Source organism: Erythrolamprus reginae, chromosome 10, assembly GCF_031021105.1.
Source record: "Erythrolamprus reginae isolate rEryReg1 chromosome 10, rEryReg1.hap1, whole genome shotgun sequence".
NCBI lineage: Eukaryota > Metazoa > Chordata > Lepidosauria > Squamata > Dipsadidae > Erythrolamprus > Erythrolamprus reginae.
The window spans coordinates 34,930,175-34,955,408 of NC_091959.1; the positions used below are offsets into that span (position 1 = coordinate 34,930,175).

Consider the following 25,234-nt stretch of genomic DNA (forward strand, 5'->3'; position numbering starts at 1 on the left):
GTGTGTCTTATACTACGAAAAATACGGTATATGGTATACCTTTATACAGCCCTCTCTAAGTGGTTTACAGAGAGTCAGCCTCTTGCCCCCAACAATCTGGGCCCTCATTTTACCCACAAATCAACAGCAACTTTTGATGGGTTTCCATAAATGGGGATTATTTATGAAATGGCAATAGCATTTAGACTTATATACCACTGCACCGACCTATTTTCGATTCCCTTCCTAATCATGCTAAGTATGAAATTTGCTTTTTTTAACTGCTGCTGTGCACTGGGTTGACATCTTCACTGAGTTGTCCACCAAACCCCCAAGATCCCTTTCTTGGGTTGTCTCAGAAAGCTTGGTCCCCATCAATTGGAAGGTATAATTGGGTTTCTTTGCCCCGATATGCATAACTTTGCACTTGTTTAGGTTAAAATGCATTTGCCACTTTGTTGCCCACTCACTCAATTTCAAGAGATCTTTCTCGAGCTCCTGACAATCAGTTTCACTTTTCACTACCCGGAACAATTTAGTGTCATCAGCAAACTTTGCTATCTCACTATTTACTTCTACATCCATCTCTCTATTTGCCATCTCTCGATGGGCTGCCTATCCAGAACAGATAAAAACATAGAAACAGAAAATCGGCAGAAAACGACCTCCTGGTCCATCTAGTCTGCCCTTATACTATTTCCTGTATTTTATCTTAGGATGGATCTATGTTTATCCCAGGCATGCTTCAATTCAGTTCCTGTGGATTGACAACCACGTCTGCTGGAAGTTTGTTCCAAGCATCTATGACTCTTTCAGTCAAATAATATTTTCTCACGTTACTTCTGATCTTTCCCCCAACTCACCGCAGATTGTGCCCCCTTGTTCTTGTGTTCACTTTCCTATTAAAAACACTTCCCTCCTGAACCTCACTTAACCCTTTCACATATTTAAGGGAAGGAGAGAGAGAGTATTATAGTTTTATATATAGTAGTATAATTTTGTTAGCCGCTCAGAGTCCATTTTGGAGTGAGTGCCATAAGACAGGAAGGAAGGAAAGAAGGAAAGAAAGAAAGAAAGAAAGAAAGAAAGAAAGAAAAGATGCCCTGCTTGTGATGGTCCCCACAGCATCTTCCCTCTCCACCTCTGGAAATGACTCCCAACTGCTGCTGCTCCACTTAGGGGGGGGGGGCGATGGCATGGAAGACCCAGAGTTTCCCCCCATCTTTCCTGGGAAAAACCCCTTGGCCTTTAGTGTTTCAGGGAAAGGCCTTTTGCGTTGCTCTTCCGTTTGGGGTTTTTATTTTGACTTGTAAATTCCCTTTTTAATCTTTATTCATATCTTGCCTGCATGATTTTATTACATTGCTGGCAACCACCCAGAATTCGTGTCCTGCCCCAACCCCTCCCACGTCCGTGTTGGTTTAGAGAGAACTTTATTTTACCTCCTCCCCCCTCCCCCCCCCCCAGCAATTCTGTTTGAGGTTTTCAGCTTGCTTTGCAGCTGCTAGATTAAGACATCAATTTGGCTTTGGACCAAGTAGATAACAAGGAAATGAACCCACGGCAAACTCGGGAATAAGACGCAGAATAAGTCTCGGGGATTTTAAAAAAAATGATATTGTAGTTTTTATGGCACTGTAGATTTTATTGATGTATTTATTGCTCTTTTTATTAGTATTATATTTATGGTTGTTGTTAGCCGCTCAGAGTGAGCGGCATATAAATATGCAATATATAGGAAGGAAGAAGGGAGGGAAGGAAGGAAGCAAGCAAGCAAGGAAGGAAATAAGAGAGAAAGAAAGGAGAGAGAAAGAAAGAAAGGAAAGAGAGAGAAAGGAAGAAAGAAGAGAGAAAGGAAGGAAGGAAAGAAAGGAGAGAGAAAGAGAGGAAGGAAGGAAGGCTTTGCCTGTGTATTTTCCAAAGAGAAAATCCTACCTGAGCTTTGGAGCCTCCCATTGAATTCACGAACCAGTCCACTGGGTCAGAGTTTCAAGGTTTACAAGTAGAAGTGACAGGAACAGCCCAGGACAGGAGTTCAGAGGGTCATTTCCAAGTGAAGCCATCCACGAACAAGCCCCAGAGTAAACCTCCAGGCAACGGCCCATTAGGCCATCCAACAGATAATGAGCTGCTTAAACAGAGTCCAAAACCCAAACACAGAACCTCCCGGCAACTGAAACTAAATCGACCTAGCTCACAAACTGCAGCGTCTCACAAGCAAACATTTGGCCATGACCCACACAACTTGCTTCCAGCAACGCCTCCCTCTGCCTGCTGTGCTAAATAACTCCTCCCGGTGCATCTTGGGCCTTTCCCCATCCTCTCCTCCATACTTGTTTTTAGGCTGTTTTTGGCAGTTTGGGGAGCCGTTTTCAGACTGGTTTTGATCTGACAAATGGCCTGAAAGTGGTCCAGAAAAGGGCCTGTTTTAGGCTATTTGGGGGCTGGGTTTGACCTGAAAAATAGCCTGGTTTTTAGCTGTTTTCAGGCTATTTTCTGGCACAGAAAAGACTAGCTGGCAACGGTGTGGGTGCCCACAGAGAGGGCTCTTCGTGCCACTTATGGCACGTGTGACACCATCACGGCTCTAGAGTCTCGGCATCTTTTTTGTAGTATGGTGGTCAAAAACTGGATGCAGTACTCTAGGTGTGGTCTAAGGCTTTATAGCAGAGGTCTTCAAACTTGGCAACTTTAAGACTTGTGGACTTCAAGTCCCAAGTCTTCTATGTTTCTATCTATAATTTCAATCAATTAAAAAAATACTTCTAAGTATTTTCTATTTTCAATCAATTAAAGATTATTAACATCATTAATATCCCCAACAATTCTAAATTAATATCCCCAACAATTCTAAATTAATATCTCCAACAATTCTAAATTTAATTCCACATATGCATTAATCTCATTCAGTATCTCCTACTACATTTCCTTGTTCTAATGACTTGCTTTCCCTATCGCCTGGCCGCACTGCTCACCCATTTTGAGACTGTCAGAAATCACTACCCCTAAATCCTTCTCTTCTGAGGTTTTTGCTAACAGAACTGCCAATATAAACTGTTTGTTTAAAACAGTGGTTCTCAACCTGGGGGTCGGGACCCCTTTGGGGGTCAAACGACCATTTCACAGGGGTCACCTAAGACCATGGGAAAAGACAAATTTCCCATACTGTTAGGAATGAAGGCTTCTATTCTGGTGCCTTGGAACATATTTTTATAATCTGACCAATCAGGTGTTTCCACTGGGATTGTCCCTCTGACCTTCTTGCCAATCAGCTTAAAGATCTGTTGGGCAAAGTGGCACTAGACTTATGGTTGGGGGTCACCACGATATGAGGGATTATATTAAGGGGTCGCAGCTTTAGAAAGGTTGAGAACCACTGGTTTAAAATCTTTCATTGAAATTATTCCTTGTTCTAATGACCTCACCAACCACCTTCCGCAGCAACCAAGCAGAGAACCCGCCGGAGTTGGCAGCGTTGGCTGAGCTACGTCCAGCTACGCAGGATGAAGCAGCGGATGCACTGGGAGGCACTGCAATTCCGGCAGCAGAGCACCCTGCGGTGAGAACCCCAGGGGGAGGGAGGGCTGGATGGAATGGAACCAGGGGTGCGCAGCAGGCAGGATGGGGTGGAACGCAGTCCCACCGGCAGAAATGAAGATGAGTGTGCAGCTCCAGCTGATCGGCGGCTGTCACTTCCTGGAATACTGGTCTCTTCTCTGCTCTCCTTTTTTTCCCTGCTGCATCTGCGCTCCTTGCTTTTTTCCTCTTTCCTCCTTCCTGGCCTCGGACAAGCTTCCCTCTCTCCTGCCCGGCTCCCCTCCAGCCTCCCATGGCCACCTCCCACCTGAGGTGCAAGCAAAAGGCGTGGGTGGAAGCGGCGCTGGCAGCATTTATGCTTCTGCAAGCACCCATTCGCCTAGCTACCCAGCCTGAGGCGTGGGAGGGGGGGCACCCAGGAAGTAGAGCGTGGAAAACGCAAAGCAAATTGTCACCCCAGCGAGCAACATTGGAAAGGTTGTAAGTCGAGGACTTAACAGTTCACTTGAACGATGATGATCATTCAAGCCACTCCTACATGGTCACATGGCCGGCAAGCCACTCCTACCCAGTGACATGACCATTAAGCCACACCCACAAAATAAGCCACACCCACAGTGTGGCAGTAAAAATTTTGGCTGCCCATTACTGGGTGGAATGTAGTCTGGATTCCCAGGAGGGAGGGGCTGCACTCCAGAGGACCAAGAGAAGACAGCAAAGTTCTGATACAGGCACTTCTCAACTTACAATCACAATGGAGCCCAAAAATTCTGTTGCTAAGGGAGACGGCTAAGTGAGCTTTGCCCCATTTTACCATGGTTGCCATGGTTATTGTTATGACTCTGTCCATAACTGCTGGGTTGGCAATATATTGGCTGTAGGTGTTACATACTGCCACAAGAGGGAGCTCGAGTTCATAGCTTAGTTCTCACCCTGTCTGTTTCTCTTTGTCTGGCTACTCACTGTTAGGTTTGCTCTGCATTTTCTCTGCAATCTCTCTGTATTGCAGTCATGTATTACAGCTAAAATGTGTTTAGGCTTGATAGCTTTGCGGATTATGACAAAGACAACTGGTAAGAAAGACTTTGCACTTAATAATATTTGACTTATTATGTGTAAGACTTTAGACTGTTTATCTGAAGATGTTATTTCTCAAAGTAAACTTTAATTCAAGTTAGTGTATGGCTGAGTGGTGAGTAGTGTGGCTGAGTAGTTATTAACAACTAATCTCAATCTGAACGTTTCTATGTGTGCACAACCTTGATAAACAAGGGTTACTCTGCTCATACGTTAAAATGAAAGCGAAGAACATTATCTAAAATCCAGATGATAGCATTTGGAAAGGAGGTAGCACAGGATGAATGATATACGCCAGAAATAATTAGATAAATAATTAGAAAAAATTGATTAAGTTGACTAAGAATTTGGCATTTGACATTGTATTGTATTATATTTTAATTTGAGGTATGTAAATTGGAATCTCTGTAAGGTGTGAAAAACAATAAAAAATTTATCCCCCCCCCCCTAAAAAAAATTGTCAACTCAAGAGAGGAGCCCCCTAACCTCGCAGAGCCCTTGCCACTCACAGACCTCTTCCTCTTCCATGCAGGCTCTCTTGGGCAGTGTGGCAGAAACAATGGCGCTGGAGTCAAGAGCGTTGTGGGATGGAGACCCAGGCCCTCCGTCAGTGGGCCCACAGTGTGCAGCTTCGTGTGAGTCCAGAACCTCCAAGGAGAGGTTGAGCTCCCAGGCCCTGCAAACCTGGGTGTCAGTCTCCCTGTGTTTCATCCTTCAACTGCGCTTCAGCTGTTATGAAAAACCGGGGTGGGGGTGGGGGGTGGGTGCTGGGATTTGGGAGGGGGAAGTCTGCTAGAGGAGCCCAAGAAAGTTTAGTTTCTTCTGGTGAAGGCCAGGAGATTTTTGTGTCTCCTGAGAAGGGGTGATGAAAGGGGTGGGTTGGTGGCGTGCCTTCCAAAAGTATGATGTGCCGGCAAAGATGTGTCCACCTGTCGATGGACAATGAATTGCCAAGGGGGGCATTTGGGGTTACTTTGTTGTTGTTGTTTTAAAAAAGAGTTTATTGAATTTAAATAGTTAAAAAGGTTGGGGAAGGGTAATAGGAATAAAGGGGAAGGGGAAGAAAAGCATTACATAATAAAAAACATCTTAAACTGTACATAAAATAATCTATATCAATGTATTGTGACCACAATTACATTACGAAAGATATAAAATATGTGTGCACAGTACAGTGTTCCCTCGATTTTCGCGGGTTCGAACTTTGCGAATAGCCTATACCACGGTTTTTCAAAAAAATATTAATTAAAAAATACTTCACGGTTTTTTCCCTATACCATGGTTTTCCCCACCCGATGACGTCATATGTCATCGCCAAACTAATCATTTTTGCAAATAAATAACAAAAAAAATATTGTTAATAAATAATTATGTTTATAAATATCAGGATCACTAAGTGTCTTATTCAATGGTGAGTACCAGTAATAATGGTGAGTAAATGGTTGTTAAAGTAATGGGAAATGGTAATTTAGGGGTTTAAAGTGTTAAGGGAAGGCTTGTGATACTGTTCATAGCCAAAAATAGTGTATTTACTTCCGCATCTCTACTTCGCGGAAATTCAACTTTCGCGGGCGGTCTCGGAACGCATCCTCCGCGGAAATTGAGGGAACACTGTATATGATAAAGTAGTGAATCTATATAATGCTTAGAGAAATAGAAGAGAAGAGAGTGTTTTGTGGTTACGACACGAAACCGGCCCCCTCCTCCTGCCACGCTGTGCTTGCTTGGTTTGCTCTCACTGCCCTAAATTTTGGCAGCGGGCTCCAGAATCGCTGGCATTTGCTTGGTCCGGTGCTTTCTGAACCACGGGGGTTGGGAGAAGGCATGAATGAAGCTCTTTAGCAAGCAGGCAATTTTTTTAGTCGTCGCGGTGACGTCATGTTGTGACGACCTGGGGGCAGTAAGGCCCTTCAAATTTGCGTATTCAAAGCTCAAATCGAGCTTTAGAGTAGCTGGCCATGCTACAGGCTTGGGGGCAATCAGGCAAAACAGCTTTAGAGCAAAATGGAGGAAGATTCCGACTTACACCGAAATTTGGTTTACGATCCACCATAGGAACGGATCGACATCGTACGTCGGGGACTACCTGTACATAAAATACAGTGATCTCTCGATTAGCGCGGGGGTTACGTTCCAAGACCTCCCGCGCTAATCGATTTCCGCGTTATAGTGGTGCAGAAGTAAAAAACACCATCTACGCATGCGCGCCATTTTTTTTCATGGCCGCACATGCGCAGATGGTGGAGTTTGCGTGTGGGCGGCGGGGAAGACCAAGGGAAGGTTCCTTCAGCCGCCCAACAGCTGATCTGCTCCGCAGCGCGGAAGCAGCAAGGAGCCGAAGATGGGGTAAAGGCAAAGGGGAAACCCCATCTTCGGCTCCTCGCTGCTGCCGCGCTGCGGAGCGGATCAGGTGTTGGGCGGCTGAAGGAACCTTCCCTTGGTCTTCCCGCCGCCCAGGCAAAGGGGAAACCCCAAGATCGCTTGCCGCTTGCCGTATTGCAGCTTGGAGTCTTGCTTCGCCTCCTTCGCTGCAATACGGCAAGCGGCAAGCGATCTTGGGGTTTCCCCTTTGCCTGGGCGGCGCTGGGGCCATGCGGAGCCGCTCATCTAGGGGGGCGTGGACCGGCAAGGTGCCCTCCGCTCTCTCTCTTTCTCTCCCTGTTACCGGTGTGGTATAAGAGAGAGAAAGAAAGAGAAATGAGGGCGACTTGCCAGTCCACGCCCCCCTGGATGAGCGGCCCCGCATGGCCCCAGCGCCGGACTCCGCCGTTGCCTCCGCCCTTGTTCGGCTCTGCAGCTGAGAGGCCACGTCCACCCCCTCCTCGGTGTCCCCGGCACCCAGCGTCCCCACGCCGCCTCCACCTCCCGGTAATGCGCCCGACCTCTGCCTCTCTCTTTCTCTCTCATATACCACGCCGGCAACAGGGAGAGAAAGAGAGAGAGAACTAGCGCGGACTTATAGAAACATAGAAACATAGAAGACTGATTATTATTTTGATTATTTTATTATTAATTATTTTTTAATTAATATTTTTTGAAAAACCGCGTTGCAGCGTTTCGCGCTAATCGAGACCGTGCTAATCGAGGGATCACTGTAATCTATATCAATGTATCGTGACCACAATTACATTACAAAAGATATAAAATGCGTATGCACAGTATATGATAAAGTAGCGAATCTATATAATGCTTAGAGAAATAGAAGAGAAGAGAGAAATAAGAAAAGAGAGAGGAAATGGAGGTCAAGGGGACTATAGGATGGAGCAGAGGGAAAGGGGAGTTATTTGCATTTGAGGTTACTTTGATATGGGCAACTGTCGCGCCTTTTTCCTCAAACTTTGCTTTCAATGCATTCGCTTCTGATTTAGTAAAGTTCACTTTTGTGAAGTTCAACATTTACTTTTCCTAAATTCTGAGTGAATTAAGCAAAGTCTGAGGACTGGGGTTTGCAGAAGGAGGGCCTGACTGGTCAGCCTTCCCTTCCTCCTCCTGGCGCTCAGCCTCTCCGGTCACTCTTCTCCTCAGGCCTGGCTGCAGTGGAAGGCCCTCGACACACAACTCCAGCGGGAGAGGGCCACAGCCGGCTGGGCAGCCCGGCGCCTGCAGCACTGGACGATGCGGAAGGCCTTGAGGTCCTGGCTCCAGTACGTGGACCAGCGGAGGGAGAAGCATCGCAGGAGCGGTGAGTGCCCCAAAAGGAGGCTCTTTGTGCGTGTGTTTGTGTATGTATGTGTGTGTCCCCACACATGCAAGATTTCGGCAATTTCTCTCTTTCGCCAAAATCTAGAATCAACATGAGAAAATATCATTTTACGGAAAGAGTAGTAGATGCTTGGAACAAACTTCCAGCAGACGTGGTTGGTCAATCCACAGTCACTGAATTATTTGACTGAAAGAGTCATAGATGCTTGGAAAAAAACTTCCAGCAGACTTGGTTGGTAAATCCACAGTAACTGAATTATTTTTCTGAAAGAGTAGTAGATGCTTGGAACAAATGTCCAGCAGACGTGGTTGGTCAATCCACAGTCACTGAATTATTTGACCAAAAGAGTAGTAGATGCTTGGAACAAACATCCAGCAGACGTCGTTGCAAGAAAGGTCATGACACGGGACGGAACTCTCTGAACCGTCCCACTTAACAACATCAACTCCGTCTGATGGCACCTGTACCAGGAGAAGACCTCCGCCCGGTGCTGGCCTTCTTTACTGAGCTCCTGCCCTTCTCTTTCCCCAGGGCTGGCTCTGCAGCACCATCGCGCCCAGCTGCTCCTCTGCCACTTCTCAGCCTGGCAGCTGGCATGGAGACACCAGAAGCAGTCGGAGCAGCTCGCCCAGCAGGCGGCTGGCACAGCTGTGCGGAGGGCTTTTGCCCGGTGGAAGCTCTGTATCCGCTCCTGGGCCCTCCTGATGCTGGGGGTGAACTAGGGCAGAACCCCCACAAACGTTTGTGTGTGTGTGTGTGTGTGCGAGAGAGAGAGACCTTACTTTGGAAAAGGAAATCTGCGTGGGAGGTTTGCAGAAAAATACAATCCTTCATTTGGGTAGTTTTGTGTTGTGTGGGAGGAGTTTGACCTGCTGACGCCTGATGAAGTGGACAAGGCCAGGTGAGCGGTGAGCTCTGCCACCTGTTTATTGGACCCGTGTCCCTCCTGGCTGATTTTGGCTAGCAGGGAGGTGACATGGGGCTGGGTCCAGGAGATTGTCAACACTTCTTTGAGGGCGTTGTGGTTGGCTCTGGGCCAGCTTCTGCAACAGGGAATTTGGATGTTGGCTTAGGAGAGTCCTCAGGTTCCCAGAGACATGTCTTACTGCCATCAGCTTCTGACAGTAAGGATTCCTTGCCAAGGTTAGACGCTGGGGAAGAAGAAGAATCATAAAATAGAGAGATGGATGCAGCCAGCCCATTAGTTAATGTCCCCATTAGTGGGTCATCGGAGGAGGAGGATCGGTGAATAGATGCCAGAATGCGCAGGCTCATGGCTAGAAGGGACCAACTGCGTAGGTATCATCGGAGATAAGGGAGAACACCTGTGGCTAGGGCAATTAGGCTAATGGGGTTGCTGATAAATTACCAGCGTTGCAGAGAGTGCGTGTGGGAGTTTATCCGTTTGGAGAAGGAGACGTCGTGTTTGCATTTTGTTCCTGGCTTTTCACAGACTCTTGGGGATATTTCACAGCTAAGTAAAAACTTGTGGACTGACTGGCTGTGACGCTTCCACAGCTGCTCTTATCTGCTTTGTTTGTTTTTGTTCTCGCAGCTTTCAAGGACTGTTATTTGTAATTTGCTCAGTTTAAAGTGCGTGTGCACAGCTTTGTTTTGGATAAATGGCTTTTCTGTTTACTTTACAACAGCGGGTGTGTTTGAATTTACATTTCTGACTTAATTGGGGCTCGTAACGCGAATCCCGGCATAACAGAGGGATGGGTCCTTTCTGGCTCCCTGCAAGGAGACAGTTATGTGCCCCCTCCTCAAAAGGCATGAAACCATTCTCTTTCCACCAGTCCTTGGAGCCAGAAAAGTTGGGGGCCACTGCATCAAGAGTACCAAGATAGATAGAGGTGATGGTAGGACCACTATCTCCTAACTCCTAACGGCAGTGATGGTGGTGTCCATTCCATTTGGACGATGCGGATAAGAGGAAACTGTGCTTGAGCCACACCATCTTCTGAAATGTTGCATTCCTCCTTTGAGGAATAAAGCAACTGCAGGTTAGTCCAGTCTGTTGCATTTCTTAACCCACCCGTCAGATGTGGCCTTGTGTGCTGAAGAAGCAGAGCGTTACCGGCTGGCTCAAAGCCACTATAACCGTCACCTCCTGGTAAGAGCTTTGTGGTTTCTCAGGGAAGAGGCCTCTGAGGCTTCGGCATCTTGTGGGGGGTTGAAAGAACTGCTGTGGGTGTGGGGTCCTGGCACATTCCCAGGCAGCAGAAGGCCCAGGCTGGAAGGGTGCGGGTTCAACTCCCACCCTCTGTTACGCCATGGGCTTTGGGCACTTGCAGCACAAGTACAGTGGTACCTCTACTTACGAACTTGATTCGTTCCGTGACCAGGTTCTTAAGTAGAAAAGTTTATAAGAAGCAGCAATTTTCCCCATAGGAATCAATGTAAAAACAAAGAATGCGTGCGGTTGGGGAAACCACAGGAAAGGTGGAGGCCCTGTTTCCTCCCAGGAGATTCCTAGAGAGGTCCCACAGAGGCTTCTCCCTGCCTTTTCCAGCCCTTTTCCTCCCAGGAAATTCCTATGGAGGCCCCATGGACGTTTCCCCCCGCCTTTTCTGGCCCTGTTTCCTCCCAGGAGATTCCAAGAGAGGCCCCACAGGGGCTTCGCCCCATCTTCTCCAGCTCTGTTTCCTCCCAGGAGATTCCTAGAGAGGCCTCACGGAGGCTTCTCCCTGGCTTTTCGGTTACAGTTTCAGAGGCTCGAGTTTGTAAGTGGAAAATGGTTCTTGAGAAGAGGCAGAAAAATCTTGAACACCCGGTTCTTATTTAGAAAAGTTCATAAGTAGAGCCCTTCTTAGGTAGAGATACCACTGTAAATCAAGATTTCCCAGGCTCCCTGCTTGAGCCCAGCGTTGCACAGCCTTGGTCCTGCTTCTTTTGGCATCCTTGCCAGGTGTGCCTTTCGAGAGGAAGGGCTGTTCCATAGGTTCACCTTCCCTGCGTCTGGAAGTAAGGTCAGCTGTTTGTTTTTTCCGCTTTCCACAGAGTTGTGGGTTTCGTGCCTTGCGAAGGAATATCCAGGAGGCTTCCCTCAAGCAAGTGAGGAGGAACCTGGCTACTCAACAGCACCAGGTCATGGTGAGCCTCTCTTTTACCCCAGCTGCATCTCTGCCGGCTGCAGCTCTTGGCTGGAAAAGGGGTCCTTTTGGGTGGTGGGTTTTTTTGCACCATTTTGTGGGCGGAGCAAGGAAGCGCCTGCCATTTTTAAACCGGAAGTGACCTCAAAACGGCCTGAATCACTTCCTCTGACTCAGCAGCTGCCGATTGGAGAACAACTGAATTTTTAAGGGGTGGATACAGATGACAGAGGGCAGTTGAGCTGTTAGGGGTGGTTATTCAGAGATCATTTTTATGCATCTGAACAAATTTCAAACCTGAGTAATATAAACAATATTTGAAAGACTTGATGAACTCAATCTGTATAGTCTGCAGGACAGAAGGGAAAGGGGGGACATCATTGAAACATTTCAATACGTTAAAGGGTTAAATAAGGTCCAGGAGGGAAGTGTTTTTAATAGGAAAGTGAACACTATAACAAGGGGGCACAATCTGAGGTTAGTTGGGGGAAAGATCAGAAGCAACGTGAGAAAATATTCTTTGATGGAAAGAGTAGTAGATGCTTGGAACAAACTTCCAGCAGACGTGGTTGGTAAATCCACAGTCACTGAATATAAACATGCTTGGGATAAACATAGATCCATCCTAAGATAAAATACAGGAAATAGTACAAGGGCAGTCTAGATGGACCAGGAGGTCTTTTTCTGCCGTCAATCTTCTATGTTTGTTAAAATTATTGGTGGTGATGACAAAGAAATGGAAACAATGTCATCTGGCGGGACCCAGGGGAAGAGCCTTCTCCTTGGCGGCCCCGGCCCTCTGGAATCAACTCCCCCCCGGAGATTCAAATTGCCCCCACTCTCCCCATCTTCCGCAAGATGTTAAAGACCCACTTATGTGGCCAGGCATAGGGGGACTGATCCTCCCCCTTTGCTGATTATAGCACTTGAGAATGGTCTGATTGTGTAGTTTTTTAATATTAAGGGATTTTAACTTCAGTTTTACTAATATTAGATTTGTACCACTGTTTATTGTATTTTATTATTGTGGTGAGCCACCCCGAATCCTTGGAGAGGAGCGGCATACAAATCTAATTTTATTATTATTATTATTATTATTATTATTATTATTATTATTATTATTATTATTATATGAAAATGGCGGATAGGTTTTGTCTCCACAGGCTTGAGGGTAGCTGAAGGGAGGTATGCAGGAAAAGTGAAAAGAATACACACACACACATACATACATAGGAAGTGTGATCCGCTCTTCCCTGGGTCCCAGATTCCATCCCAGGTGGCAACTGCCGCTGTTTGGTGATGAGCAAGGAGGTGCCTGCATCTTGTGAATGGAGTTGTGATTTATGTACTGCCGCTTCTCTCCTCCCTCAGCTCACATCCAGGTTCTGGGCTTCCTGGAGGTCTCGTCTGGAGCAGAAAGAGGATGAGCAGCACCGACCCCTGAGCCTGGCCGCCGTTTCCCATCACAGGTGCTGCCAAGGGTCCCGTGGCATGCCAGCGAGGCTCCGGTTATGAATGTGGGGTGGTGGGGTCTGCCTGGTTTTCCCCTGGCTGGCTTCCGTGCCGTTGCAATTTGCAGTGAGATAGAATAGAGTCCCTTGTGGAAATCCTGACCAGCATCGGACAAGAGGGAAGGCAGGGCTGGAGAGGTTTCCCCTGCGTGGAGGTCACTCGTGCCTGGCGTGTGGGGTTCGCCCTTAAGGGCACTGATTTTTGCTCCTCTTTTCTCCACAGCAATGCCCCCTCCACCCTTTCACACTTGTGCAACGGGGTGGGCAGTAGGTGGGCTAGAGCAGTGTTTCCCAAACTTGGGATCTTGAAGAGATCTGGACTTCAACTCCCAGAATTCCCCAGCCAGTGAATGCTGGCTGGGGAATTCTGGGAGTTGAAGTCCAGATCTCTTCAAGTTGCCAAGGTTGGGAAACACTGGGCTAGAGTACAGTGGTAGCTCTACTTAAGAACGCCTCTACTTAAGAACTTTTCTACATAAAAACCAGGTGTTCAAGGTTTTTTTGCCTCTTCTGCTTAAGAACCCGAGCCCAGGAAAATTTCCCAGGAAATTTGAGAACGGCACGAAGGCCCGGTCAGTTTCCTGCTATTCCCCCTTTAATCCCAGCCATCTTGGGCTTTTCTGGGCTGCCAGAGGAGCCTTTTGGTGGCACTTAAGGAGGCTTTGGCAGCCCAGAGCGAACGAAGCATTTTCCTTTCTCTGGGTGCTTGAAGAGGGAATAAACCTCTGCCAGTACTCAGAGAAAAGAAACGCTCCCTTCGCTCTGGGCAGCCGAAGAGTCACCACAGTGAAAGAAAGGCGTTGGCTACAAAGCGAGCGCGCGAGAGGAAAGGGGAGCCCTTCAGCATGGGAAGGAAGAGGAAGCAGGTAGCAGCAGCAGCAGCCAGTGTATGAGAGGCAGCCTCGCTCCAGGTGTATTGGAGGCACGTGCTCCTCGCTGCCTCAGAGTCCCTCTTTTTTTTTTAAGCCTTAAAGTTTTGGATTTTTTTGATTCCCCTCCCCTCACCTTCTTCCTACAGCAGAGACTCTCCTCCTCCTCCTCTTCTTCCTCCTCCTCCCACCCAAATTCTGAGCTTTTATTCCTTTCCTAATGGGTTTGCACGCATTATTTGCTTTTACATTGATTCCTATGGGAAAAATTGCTTCTTTTTAAGAACGTTTCTGTTTAAGAACCTGGTCACAGAACGAATTAAGTTCTTAAGTAGAGGCACCACTGTAGTTACTAGTTCCTCCTGTAAACCGGCTTGTTGGAAATCGTAGGTGTGGGGAGTGGTGGGAGGATTTGGGTCCCAGCTCCGGCCAACCCTAGATGGAGCCGGAAGGATTGCAGGCACCCCTTTCGTCAGCGGCTCCAACTGGTGAGTTTTGGGGGCCCTAACACCAAATAGAGGTGCCCGCGTCAGCCCTAAGACAACACATTGGCCCAGCCCTTGCCAGTTGGGATTTAGTCACCCTCTGCTTTGCTGGGCCATTCAGTTTGGCCCGAGGGAAACTTTTTCCTGGCACTGAACATCAGGAAATGGTGACTGAATGCCTGCTGGCCCTCGGCTGAAGTGCCCATTTTGCCTTCCAGCCAGAGGCTGCTGCAGAACTCTTTGCAGACCTGGAGACGGCGAGCCTGCAGGGAAAGATGGCGGAAGGTGAGCCACAGAAACAGACGCCCTGAGTGGCAGCCACCACATGGGACTCAGGGAGCCCTGGTCTTCACCTCAAGGTCCAAGTCTGACTCCTTCCTTCCTTCCTTCCTCCCTCCCTCCCTCCCTCCCTGCCTGCCTGCCTGCCTGCCTGCCTTTCATCTCTCCTGCCTTCCAAATTCCTTCCTTCCTTCCTTCCTTTCATCTCTCCTTCCTTCCATCCATCCATCCATCCATCCTTCCTTCCAAATTCCTTCCTGCCTTCTTGCCTTCCTTCCTTTCATCTCTCCTTCCTTCCAAATTCCTTCCTTCCTTCCTTCCTTTCATCTCTCCTTCCTTCCATCCATCCATCCATCCTTCCTTCCAAATTTCTTCCTGCCTTCTTGCCTTCCTTCCTTTCATCTCTCCTGCCTTCCAAATTCCTTCCTTCCTTCCTTTCATCTCTCCTTCCTTCCTTCCTTCCTTCCATCCATCCATCCATCCTTCCAAATTCCTTCCTGCCTTCTTGCCTTCCTTCCTTTCATCTCTCCTTCCTTCCAAATTCCTTCATTTCTCCCAAATTCCTTCCTTCCTTCCTTCCATCTCTCCATCCTTCCTTCCCTCCGTCTGTGCCTTTATTTTGGCCCTGCACTCTCAAAAGCTCCCAGAAGAGGGTTTGTAGAGGGCTAAAAGCCAGATGCTGCCTCTTCAAGCAGCCAGGCCTGGGGAGGTCACAGAGGGAAACCCCCTCGCCCCCACATCTTGTATTCCCTGTACTTGGAAGGGGTCGTCAAGGAGGGGCCCCACCCTTCCAAGCACCACAAATGGCCTCATGGAGTCCAGGACAAGAGTGGACAGACGGTCTTCCCACGGTTTAGATTGATTTTCAATATTTTTTTATTAATTTTCTTTAAAATAACATACAGACTTACAAACATTTAACATACAATATAGGGATGTATCATCCCTGCTCTTCTCAAAAGTATAAATGCAGATACAGAAAAAGGAATACACGATTGAATATCTAATTCAATGCTACTAATACAAAAAATATCTAATAGAGAAAAAGATTAATATCATATAAAAATTTCTAACTAGTTTCAAGTCAAAAAATCTTTAAAAAAAACAAGTTTCTATTCTATCTATATAAACTAAATCTAATATAAATTTCAATGAGAAAAAATTATCTAAAGTATCTATACTTATTATTACTCTTCTTTCTTTATTTTTTATTCTTATCTATCCATTCATAAACATTGTTCCATGTTTCATAAAATTTGGTTTCTTCCTGATCATTCAAGCGTCTTGTCATCATGTCCATTTCCGCGCAGTCTAATATTTTTGCAATAACTCCCTCTTCTTTGGGGATATCTTCCCCTTTCCAATTTTGCGCGTAGATAATCCTTGCCGCTGTAAAAATATGTATAATCAAATACAAAATTTCTTTTTTGTAATTTTGGTTAGTAATTCCTAGCAAACAAAACTCCGGGGTGAAATCTATTTTCTGCTTTGTAATCTCTTTTGTCATTTTCTCAATCATTTTCCAATACATTTTAGCTTTACTACATGTCCACCATTGGTGGTAGTAGGATCCTATTTCTTTCTTGCATTTCCAGCATAAGGGTGATGTCTTTGGGAACATTTTTGCTATTCTACTTGGTGGGAGATGCCATCTATAGAACATTTTAATTTGGTTCTTGTTGTGGTTCAGCCTGGGACCCCTCCGGGAATGGCTGATTTGCTGTCGGCTTCCAGCTCAGAGGGAGAGGCTGAGGACCAGGAGGTGCAGACTGACGAGGAAGCGGAATCCCAGGCTGAAGAAGAAGGACAGCCAGAGTTCCACCAGGGGGAGCTCTCCCCAGCAAGCAGCCTGGATTCCCTGGGGGAAGATGCTCATGACATCATAGATATGCGACAAAGGAGAGCTAATCAGAGACGAACTCAATTGGCTAGGTATTTCCAGCATTAGAGGTCACAGCTGGGTTTGGGTGTGGTGCTTGGGAAAGGATAAAAGGCGGCCCCACCCTTCCTGGCTTGTGGAGTTTTATCTTGGAGATTCGTGAGACCTGTCTGTGAACTTTGGTGGCTACAATCCTGGTTTGTGCCTTGGACTATTGAAACCTTGGGGGGGTGGTGCCAGCAAGAAGCTTGTGAAATTGACTGGACATCAGGACCCTGTTGTAACGTATTGTAACCTGTCTGCTGTGAAGACAGGTTTTCCTTTGTGCTTATTTTTTTCTGCTATAAAATACTTTTGGGATTTTACCAGAGTGTCTGGCTGTTTTTTCAGTGGGTGTGGAGGTCTGGGAAAACCCAGACAGAACAGGTTCTCTTTCATAGAAACTGACTTTGTCATCTTCCAATTACACATCCAAACTTTCTCCCATGTATCTAAATCGATTTCTTTACCTATGTTTCTACACCAATGTATCATACTATCTTTTAATGTTAACTCAATATTCTTATGAGTAATCAAATATTTATATATTTTTCCAATTACCCTATTTTGATTTTTAGTAATTAAGTCACTTAACAAATTTTTACTTTTATTAAATATGTAAAGTATACTGTCTTTCTGATATCTGGATCTAATCTGTGCGTAGTGCCACCAATCAATTTGTATCCCTTCATCTTGTAATTTAATTCTAGATTTCAATTTCATTTGGTTATCTAACAAGTCTTTATATCTTATATTTCTTGTATCATTAATAGAGTTTGGGTGTATTATTGCATCCAAGGGGGTAACCCAATCCGGGATTGTTAAAAAGTGGTTTTTCTTTATATCTTTCCAGACGCCAAATAAATATTTTCTCAACGTATGTCTTTTAAAATAAGAATGATTTTTATCTTTATCATACCAAACAAATGCGTGCCAGCCAAGCATAAGATCATGTCCTTCTAATTTTGATGTTCTCGTGTCCTCTAAAGTTATCCAATTTTTAATCCATGTTAAAGCGGCTGCCTGATAGTATAATTTCCAGTTTGGGAGGGCAAAACCCCCCCTCTCTTTTATATCTTCTAACATATTTATCTTAATTCTTGCTTTTTTCCCTTGCCATAAAAATTTTTTAACCACATTTGTTAGATTTTTTTTAAAAATTGCCCCTGGATTAATTGGGATCACTTGAAATAAAAATAATACCTTAGGTAAGATATTCATCTTAATCGTGGCAATTCTTCCCAAAAATGATATTTTTAAATTATTCCATATTTCTAAATCCTTTTTGATTTCATTAATTAATTTTATGTAGTTATCATTTTTTAATGTTATTGTTTTAGCTGTTAGCCATATTTCCAAGTACTTTACTTTTTTAACTATTTGCATTCCAGTAATACATTCTAAATTACTTTCTTGTATTTTACTCATATTTTTAGTTATAATTTTTGTTTTATTTTTATTTATTTTCAAACCTGCTACCTTACCATATTGTTCTATTGTTTGGATTAATCTTGGTGCTGTAACCAACGGATCTTCCATTATAAAAGTCAAATCATCTGCAAAAGCCTGGACTTTATATGTCTCTTTTCTAACTGTTAAGCCCTTTATCTTTGGGTCTGCTCTTATTTTTATTAAGAGTGTTTCTAAAGTCATAATAAAAAGGAGAGGTGAGATGGGACATCCTTGCCGCACTCCTTTATTTATTTTAAACGCTTCTAATTGCTCATTATTTAATATAATTTTTGTCGTTTGTTCTGAATAAATAGCATCTATTAAATTGACAAATTTGGGGCCGAATCTCATTTTGTTTAATTGCATCTTTATAAATGTCCAATTCACGTTATCAAAAGCTTTTTGGGCATCTAGGAACATTAAAGATAATGTTTTATCTGAATATTGCTCATAGTACTCTAATACATTAATGATTGTTCTAAGATTATTTTTGATTTGTCTACCTGGAAGGAAGCCATTTTGGTCTGGATGAATTTTACTATTTATTACAGTTTTCAGCCTATCTGCATATATTGCTATAAAAATTTTATAATCTACATTCAATAAAGATATTGGTCTATAGTTTTTAATTTTTTCTTTTGCTGTATCTGGTTTATGAATTAAAGTTATCAAAGATTCCGACCATGATTTAGGAATTTTAGCATCTACTCTACATTCGTTAAAAATTTGCAACATATTATTTCTTAATACTGCATTTTCTATTTTATACCACTCTGCTGGAATAGCGTCCGGCCCCGTGGCTTTATTATTTTTCTGCTTTTTAATAACTGTGAGGAGTTCTTCCATTGTTATTGGACTCTCCATCTTTTCTTGTTGCTCTTCTGTTATTTGTGGTAGCTCTGCACTCTCTAGATATTTAAATACTACTTCTTCTTCAATATTATCATCTTTGTACAATTCTTTAAAAAAATTCTGAACTATATTTGCTTTTTCCTCTGAATCATGTTTTATTGTTCCATCCTTATCTTCTAACTGTCTAATTAATTTAGATTGTCTCTGTTTTCTCAATTTATATGCTAACCATCTACCTGGTTTATTAGCATGCTCAAAATATTGTTGCTTAGCTCTTTTTATTTTTTCCAATATCTGGTTTTGTTCTTGTAGTCTAATTTTATGTTTAATTAAATTTATTTTTTTTCCCAAGTCTTTATTTTTCAGATTTTGTTGTGATAAAGACTCTAATTGTTTTAGTTCATTTATTAATTGTTCATATTTTCTTTTTCTTTCTTTATTATATTTTGCGGTATAGGATATTGTTAATCCTCTTATGTATGCTTTAGTCACATCCCATAAGTTCTGTGGAGTGGTGTCTGTATTTTTATTAATTTCAAAAAATATTTTTAATTCCTTTTCAATCCATTCTTTATATTCTTTCTCTTTCAAAATATTTCTATTCATTTGCCAATTATAATACTTTTTAATATTTCTCATATAAACTATAACTGGATTGTGGTCCGCCCAAGTATTAACATCTATTTCTACCTCTTGTATGTATTCTGCTGTTGTTTTAGGAGCCCACACCATATCTATTCTAGTCCAAATTTTGTGGGGGTTTGAGTAAAAAGTATATTGCCTTCTATGAGGATGTCTTTCCCTCCAAATGTCATTCAATAACAATTCTGCTTTCATTTTTTGAAAAGTGGAGGGCAATAAATTCTTTTTTTTCTTTTTACAACTTTTCTTCACCCCCGAATGGTCTAATTGTCTGTTTGTTATAGCATTAAAATCTCCAATAATTAACATATTTTCCAAATTTAACTCTATAATTTTTTGATGTAATTTTTCGTAAAATGTAGTTTGATCATCATTTGGGGCATATATAGAAACAATAGCAAGAGGTTTGGGTTCAATATCAACCTGGACAATCAAAATTCTACCTTCATTATCACTAAATAATTGTTTGGAATTTATAGAGCTCTCAACATACATTGCCACTCCTCTTTTCCTTTGATCTGCTAATGCAGCATACATATTTCCAATGTTATTATTTAACAATAAATTCCGATTGCTTTTTTTTATATGTACTTCTTGGAGTATCACAATTTGAGCTTTTTGGTTCTTAATTTTGGAAAACATTTGTTTTCTTTTCTTTGGTTCATTAAGTCCATTGACATTTACTGAGAAGATTTTTAGATCTCTCAATATAGTCATTTATTGTATTTCTTGGTTTCGCGTTGAGGTTGCTTTCTTCTGGCCCCATGGTCCTGCTCCTCCGCTTGGGTGAATGCCCCCATGGCTTCAGCCTGCATTGCTTCCAATTCTTTTGTTAACTGTTCCATTTCGCTTATTCCACTGTTTTCATAAAAGTCTCTTGCTTGGTCTAAATTCTCCAACTTATATCTTGTTGATTTCCATGTCAATGATAGTCCTTGTGGAATAAGCCAGCGAAAAGTTATATTTTCTTTAATCAAAAGTTTGGTCAAGAAATGATAGTCTCTTCTGGTCTCTCGAACACGTCTCGGAATTTGTTTTAATATTTTTATTTCTTTGCCTTGGTGTTGTAGTTGACCCGCTCTTGACCAATGCAGTATGTCATCTCTCAAGCTTTTTCTTACAAATTTGATGTGAATCTCACGTGGAAGATTAAAACGGCGTATGTAGCTATTAGAGATTCTAAAGACTTCATCGATTTCTGTTTTTATGTCAAGTGGGTCCATCTGGAGGATTTTCCCAATAATGTCAGCCATAATGGCCTTTAAATCTTCATCTTTTTCTTCTATTACATTTTGAAATCGAAGTCCATATGACGCACATTGCATTTCCAGATGTGTGATTGATTCATCATACCCTCTGTAACGTGAAGCAGCTTTGTCCTCCAGATGACCAATTCTTTTCTCCACCTTTTCCGCAATTTCTTCCACTGCCTTCATTCGTTCTTCATTATCTTGCAAAGCTTGTTTGATCTCCTTCATCTGGTCTTTCATCTCACCTGTATCCACCTTCATTTCAGCCATCTCTGCTTTAATTTCATCTCTCTGTTGGGTTGCATCTCGTTGGGATTGTAACATAAAGTCATTTAATGTAGTTAATGTCTCTTGGATTGAAGTCAGGGAAGGTTGTTTCTCTCTGTCTTTTTCCTTGGTAAACATAGTTGCTGATAAGACCGGCTGTGCGGGGGATGGATGAGGTGAACTTTGCGGAGAAGAAACAACAGTTGTCTGCTTCTTGATTGTTTTAGTATGGGTGGAAGTACTTGACATTTTCAAATTTAAATTTAATGTTATTTTATGTTGGCAGTATGTAGACAAATACTATAAATTCCAAACCCACCGTATCAGTTGTGCTAAGTTAATAACAATAAGGATTCTAATTCAAATAAAAGGCTCAATTTCAAACACAATTAGAATTCAAAATATAAAATATAGCTAAATATAGCTAATTAATGCTCAGCTTATTAATTCTTATTACTCTAAAGCCCAAATCTTATATCAAGAAGAGAAAAGAAAGAGAGGAAAAAAGAAGAAGAGAAGTTGGTTTAGCACAGCAGAAGAAATAAAAAGGAAATTCAGCAGAAAGAGAAGGTGAATGCAAACAAAGAGAAAAAGAGAATATGAGAAGGGGGGCAATCAAAGTTAAAAATTATTGTTCAATCAAAGAGGAACAGGGAACCAAAGACCAAAAATTTAGCAATGCATAAACAAAACCAAGATTAATTATAATATAATGTAATGTAAAATTGAAATTCAAACGTTAAAGTTATCAGAGGGAAAACGCAAAAAAGAAAAAACAATTATTAATATTCCAATTCTAATAAGATGATTTGATTGAAGATCTAATTTGCTGTCAGAAACACCTTAATGAAAGCTGCAAGGGTATTCCGTAATTTGAAGAAGAATATAGTCTTTTAAAAGTTTATAAAGCTTTTTCCAAGCAAATGCAGTTTCACAAAGTTAAAATGAAGTCGGTCCGTCTCTCACAGCCCAGGAAAAACTCTCCGCTGTAAATCCAACGAAACCGCTATTAATCCAAAACCGCTATTAATCCAAACGAATTCCAAACGAAATACTCCAACGAAATAATCCAAGTGATGTCAATCAAATAGTCCAAATTTTAAAAATCTCAAGTATAGGAAAAAGGTTTTTTTTCTTTATATATATTTATTCAAAAATTGTAGATAGATAATGAGCAGTCCTGATCCTTCCGCTAGAATAATCCCAGCCCGGACTTCATTTTTGCAATGTTTCGTAACCAATTACTTCAAAAAGGGAAAAGAAAAAAATTTCAACCAAATAATATCATTTTGTATATAATAAATCCTTTAGTGTCTCATTTTTAAAATCCTCTGGATCCCCTTGTTTGCAGAAATTTTACAGTTCCAAATGAGTGAAAGTGTTAAGAATAAGTTCCGGCTGTTAAATCGCGCCTGGATACAATGTTGTTTTAACAACTTTCTCTTTCGCCTTCGTTTAAACTCTCAATTCTCCGTTTTCTTGTATTTCAATCTTCTTACTTAACATGGAACATAGAATTTTTTTACCTTAATTGTAGCTTCTTTTGAGGTATTCCCTTTTCAGATAGAGTTGTTTAATTTCTCTGCTTTTTACTTTCTGATGTTTCTTGCTTCCCGCTGGTTAGGTGGGATCGCAATGGCCGTGTCCTCTCGAAAGAGGACCGGTGCTCCCTGCACCAGAGCTGCAGGATGAACCCTCTGTCCCCGGAGCCTCGGCGATGGCTCTCCGGACAGAGGGGAATCCCCTGTTCTAGGATCGAGCCATCCGGACTCGATCCGATCGCGTTGGAGGGTTGAAGGGGTCTCAAGGCAGAGCCCTGCCAAGAGACTCCGCTGCGGTCCTCAGCGAAACCGGAAGTCCTTCCCACGGTTTAGATTGGAAGATGCTCAAAGCCAGTCAGGGACAAACTTTTGGGATCAGTGTGTCAGAAATTCAGAAAATACCTAACTAGTCATGCTGGCATGTCACATACACACATGTGTACACACACACACAAACACGCACGCACGCACGCACACACCTAGACAAAAGGGGAACACTTCATAACAAAGAATAATAAACCATTAGATTTTAATTTATTATTAAATAAATAAGTGTAAATGTTTTTCAAAACATTCATAAAGCCTGGAAATCTCAGAGAATGCTCTTCCCTGGCCTCCCAGCCTCCCAAATGGGCAGAGAAGCATGTCCAATTCTCACGTGCTTTTTGCAGGCTCCCGAGGGTGCGTGAGAACACAGCCCTCTTTCATGACTTCCAACGGTTTCCAGAGGCCTGACATGTCTCCAAAAATGACATGCTGTCTCACCTGCGACACATGTTTCTTAGGTCCACCACCATTGTGCTAACCGAATAGAATAGAATACGGGATAGAATGGAATGTTAAATTGGAATAGAGTAGAATAGAATAGAATCCTTTATTGGCCAAGTGTGATTAGACACACAAGGAATTTGTCTTTAGTGCAGATGCTCTCAGTGGACATAAGAGATGCATTTGTCAAGAATCATGAGGCACAACACTTAATTATCACCATAGGATACCAATAATCAAATCATAGAATAGAATAGAATATATATTGGAATATAGAATAGAATAGAATAGAAGAACAGAACAGAATATCTATTGGAATATAGAATAGAACAGAACAGAATAGAATATATATTGGAATATAGAATAGAATATATATTGGAATATAGAATAGAATAGGTACTGGAATATAGAATAAAATATATATTGGAATAAAGAATATAATAGAATAGATATTGGAATATCCACTGCTCAAATAAAGGGAACACTTAAACAACAGAATATAACTTCAGGTAAATCAAAACGTCTGTGAAATCAAACTGTCCACTCAGATCTAGGATGTGTTCTTTGAGTGTTCCCTTTATTTTTTTGAGCAGTGTAGAATAGAACAGAATAATGGAATGAAGAATAGAAATAGAAATAGAAGATGGGCGCCTAAAGTGACTGTTTCAAAGCCAGGAATTGCTGAGAGCCTGAGAGAGGGCAAAGCTTAAGCCCTTAAACAGTGATCTGGGTGGGCATCTCCCACGTGAGTGACATGGTTGGGAGGGCTGACGATCCCTGCAAGGGGACTGCGGTGGGTGATCCTCTTTTTGCCTTCAGTTCCAGTGTGCCAAAGCCCAGCAGCATCGCCAGTCGGTGGTCTTGTCTGCTGCCTTTCAGGCCTGGAAGCTCTTCGTCGATCACCATCTCTGGTGGAAGGAGATGAACCGGGTGGCCGCCGGCTTCCACAGGTGGGTGGGATGGCTGGCTGCAGCCTCTGGCTTGGGGCCGAGGGAGCCCGTCTTTCTTTCTTGCCTGATGGGGACCTGGGCGGCATCTTCTCTCGAGGTGCCTGGAGCAAAGCTAGGAAAGCGTTTACAGCTCAGTCATGAACATCGGGGAGGCTGAATCAGAGAAGCTGTTGAGAGGGTCCATCCTTGGATCGTGGCCTCCCAAGAGCTGGAAAGGACTTCAGAGGTTGCAAACTCCCTTCAACCAGGCCCGTGCAGAACAGGGGTGGGCAATTAATTTTGCCATGGGGCCGCATGAGAAATTGGGATGGTTTTAGAGGGCTGGACTCATATAATTAACTCAGTTCCACCCAATACTGTAAAGACCCAGACCCTGGCCTGACCTAAACACCCAGACCCACTCTACAGACCTCTAATTGTTTGCTTTAAGGCAACATGGTGCACCACAGTCACTGCGCTGGAGTGTTTGCTTGGTTTCTGTGCTCGTCCGCTCTCGGTAGGAGGTCAGGGTCCGCTCCAGTGCGAGGATGAAAGAACTCACCGTGTCTGCCGGGACTCCTCCGGTTCCTGCTTTCCTTGTGATTCATCAGGAAAGCAGGAACCGGAGGAGTCCCAGCAGACGTGGTGAGCGCTTTCATCCTCGCACTGGAGCGGACCCCAACCTCCGCGGACTGGTCACAGATAGCAGGCGGGCCGGTCACAGACAGCGGACAGGCCAGATGCGGCCCACGGGCCGCCCCTTGCTCAGGTCTGGTGTAGAATCTGCTCCAACCATATCTGGGGCAGATCCAATGCAGCCGTGGTTTGAACACCTTTCACAGAAAGGAACACACCATTTCATGAGGCGCCTCTTTTATCGAACCCGAGTCTGTGTCCTTGTAGTTTGGGTCTGTGGGTTCTGGTCTTCGACCTCTGAAGAGCACTAGCACAGTTCTCTGCAGCCTCTGTGCTGCCCGCTAAACATCCCCCCTTCCTCCCAGTCTTTGCCAGATGTGGTTTCTGTTAGGACTTTGTCGATAACTGTTTGGTTGACAATACAGTAATACCTCGTCTTACGAA

The 25,234-nt window shown here is 43.5% G+C and overlaps 1 protein-coding gene across 4 annotated transcripts in view; it reads left to right on the forward strand.

Moving 5' to 3' along the window:
• Positions 1-25,234, forward strand: part of SFI1 (SFI1 centrin binding protein) — a 63,679-nt gene that overhangs the window by 13,693 nt on the left and 24,752 nt on the right. For all 4 annotated transcript variants that reach the window (XR_011559963.1, XM_070762404.1, XM_070762406.1 and 1 more), the window contains exons 7-15: positions 3,421-3,538; positions 5,126-5,228; positions 8,119-8,275; positions 8,828-8,977; positions 10,342-10,412; positions 11,300-11,392; positions 12,763-12,860; positions 14,475-14,541; positions 24,045-24,175. Coding sequence is in view for 3 of the 4 variants with exons in the window: in XM_070762404.1 (XP_070618505.1) it covers positions 3,421-3,538; positions 5,126-5,228; positions 8,119-8,275; positions 8,828-8,977; positions 10,342-10,412; positions 11,300-11,392; positions 12,763-12,860; positions 14,475-14,541; positions 24,045-24,175 (988 nt within the window). In the remaining variant the exon portion in view is untranslated. The remainder of the gene's footprint in view (positions 1-3,420; positions 3,539-5,125; positions 5,229-8,118; positions 8,276-8,827; positions 8,978-10,341; positions 10,413-11,299; positions 11,393-12,762; positions 12,861-14,474; positions 14,542-24,044; positions 24,176-25,234) is intronic.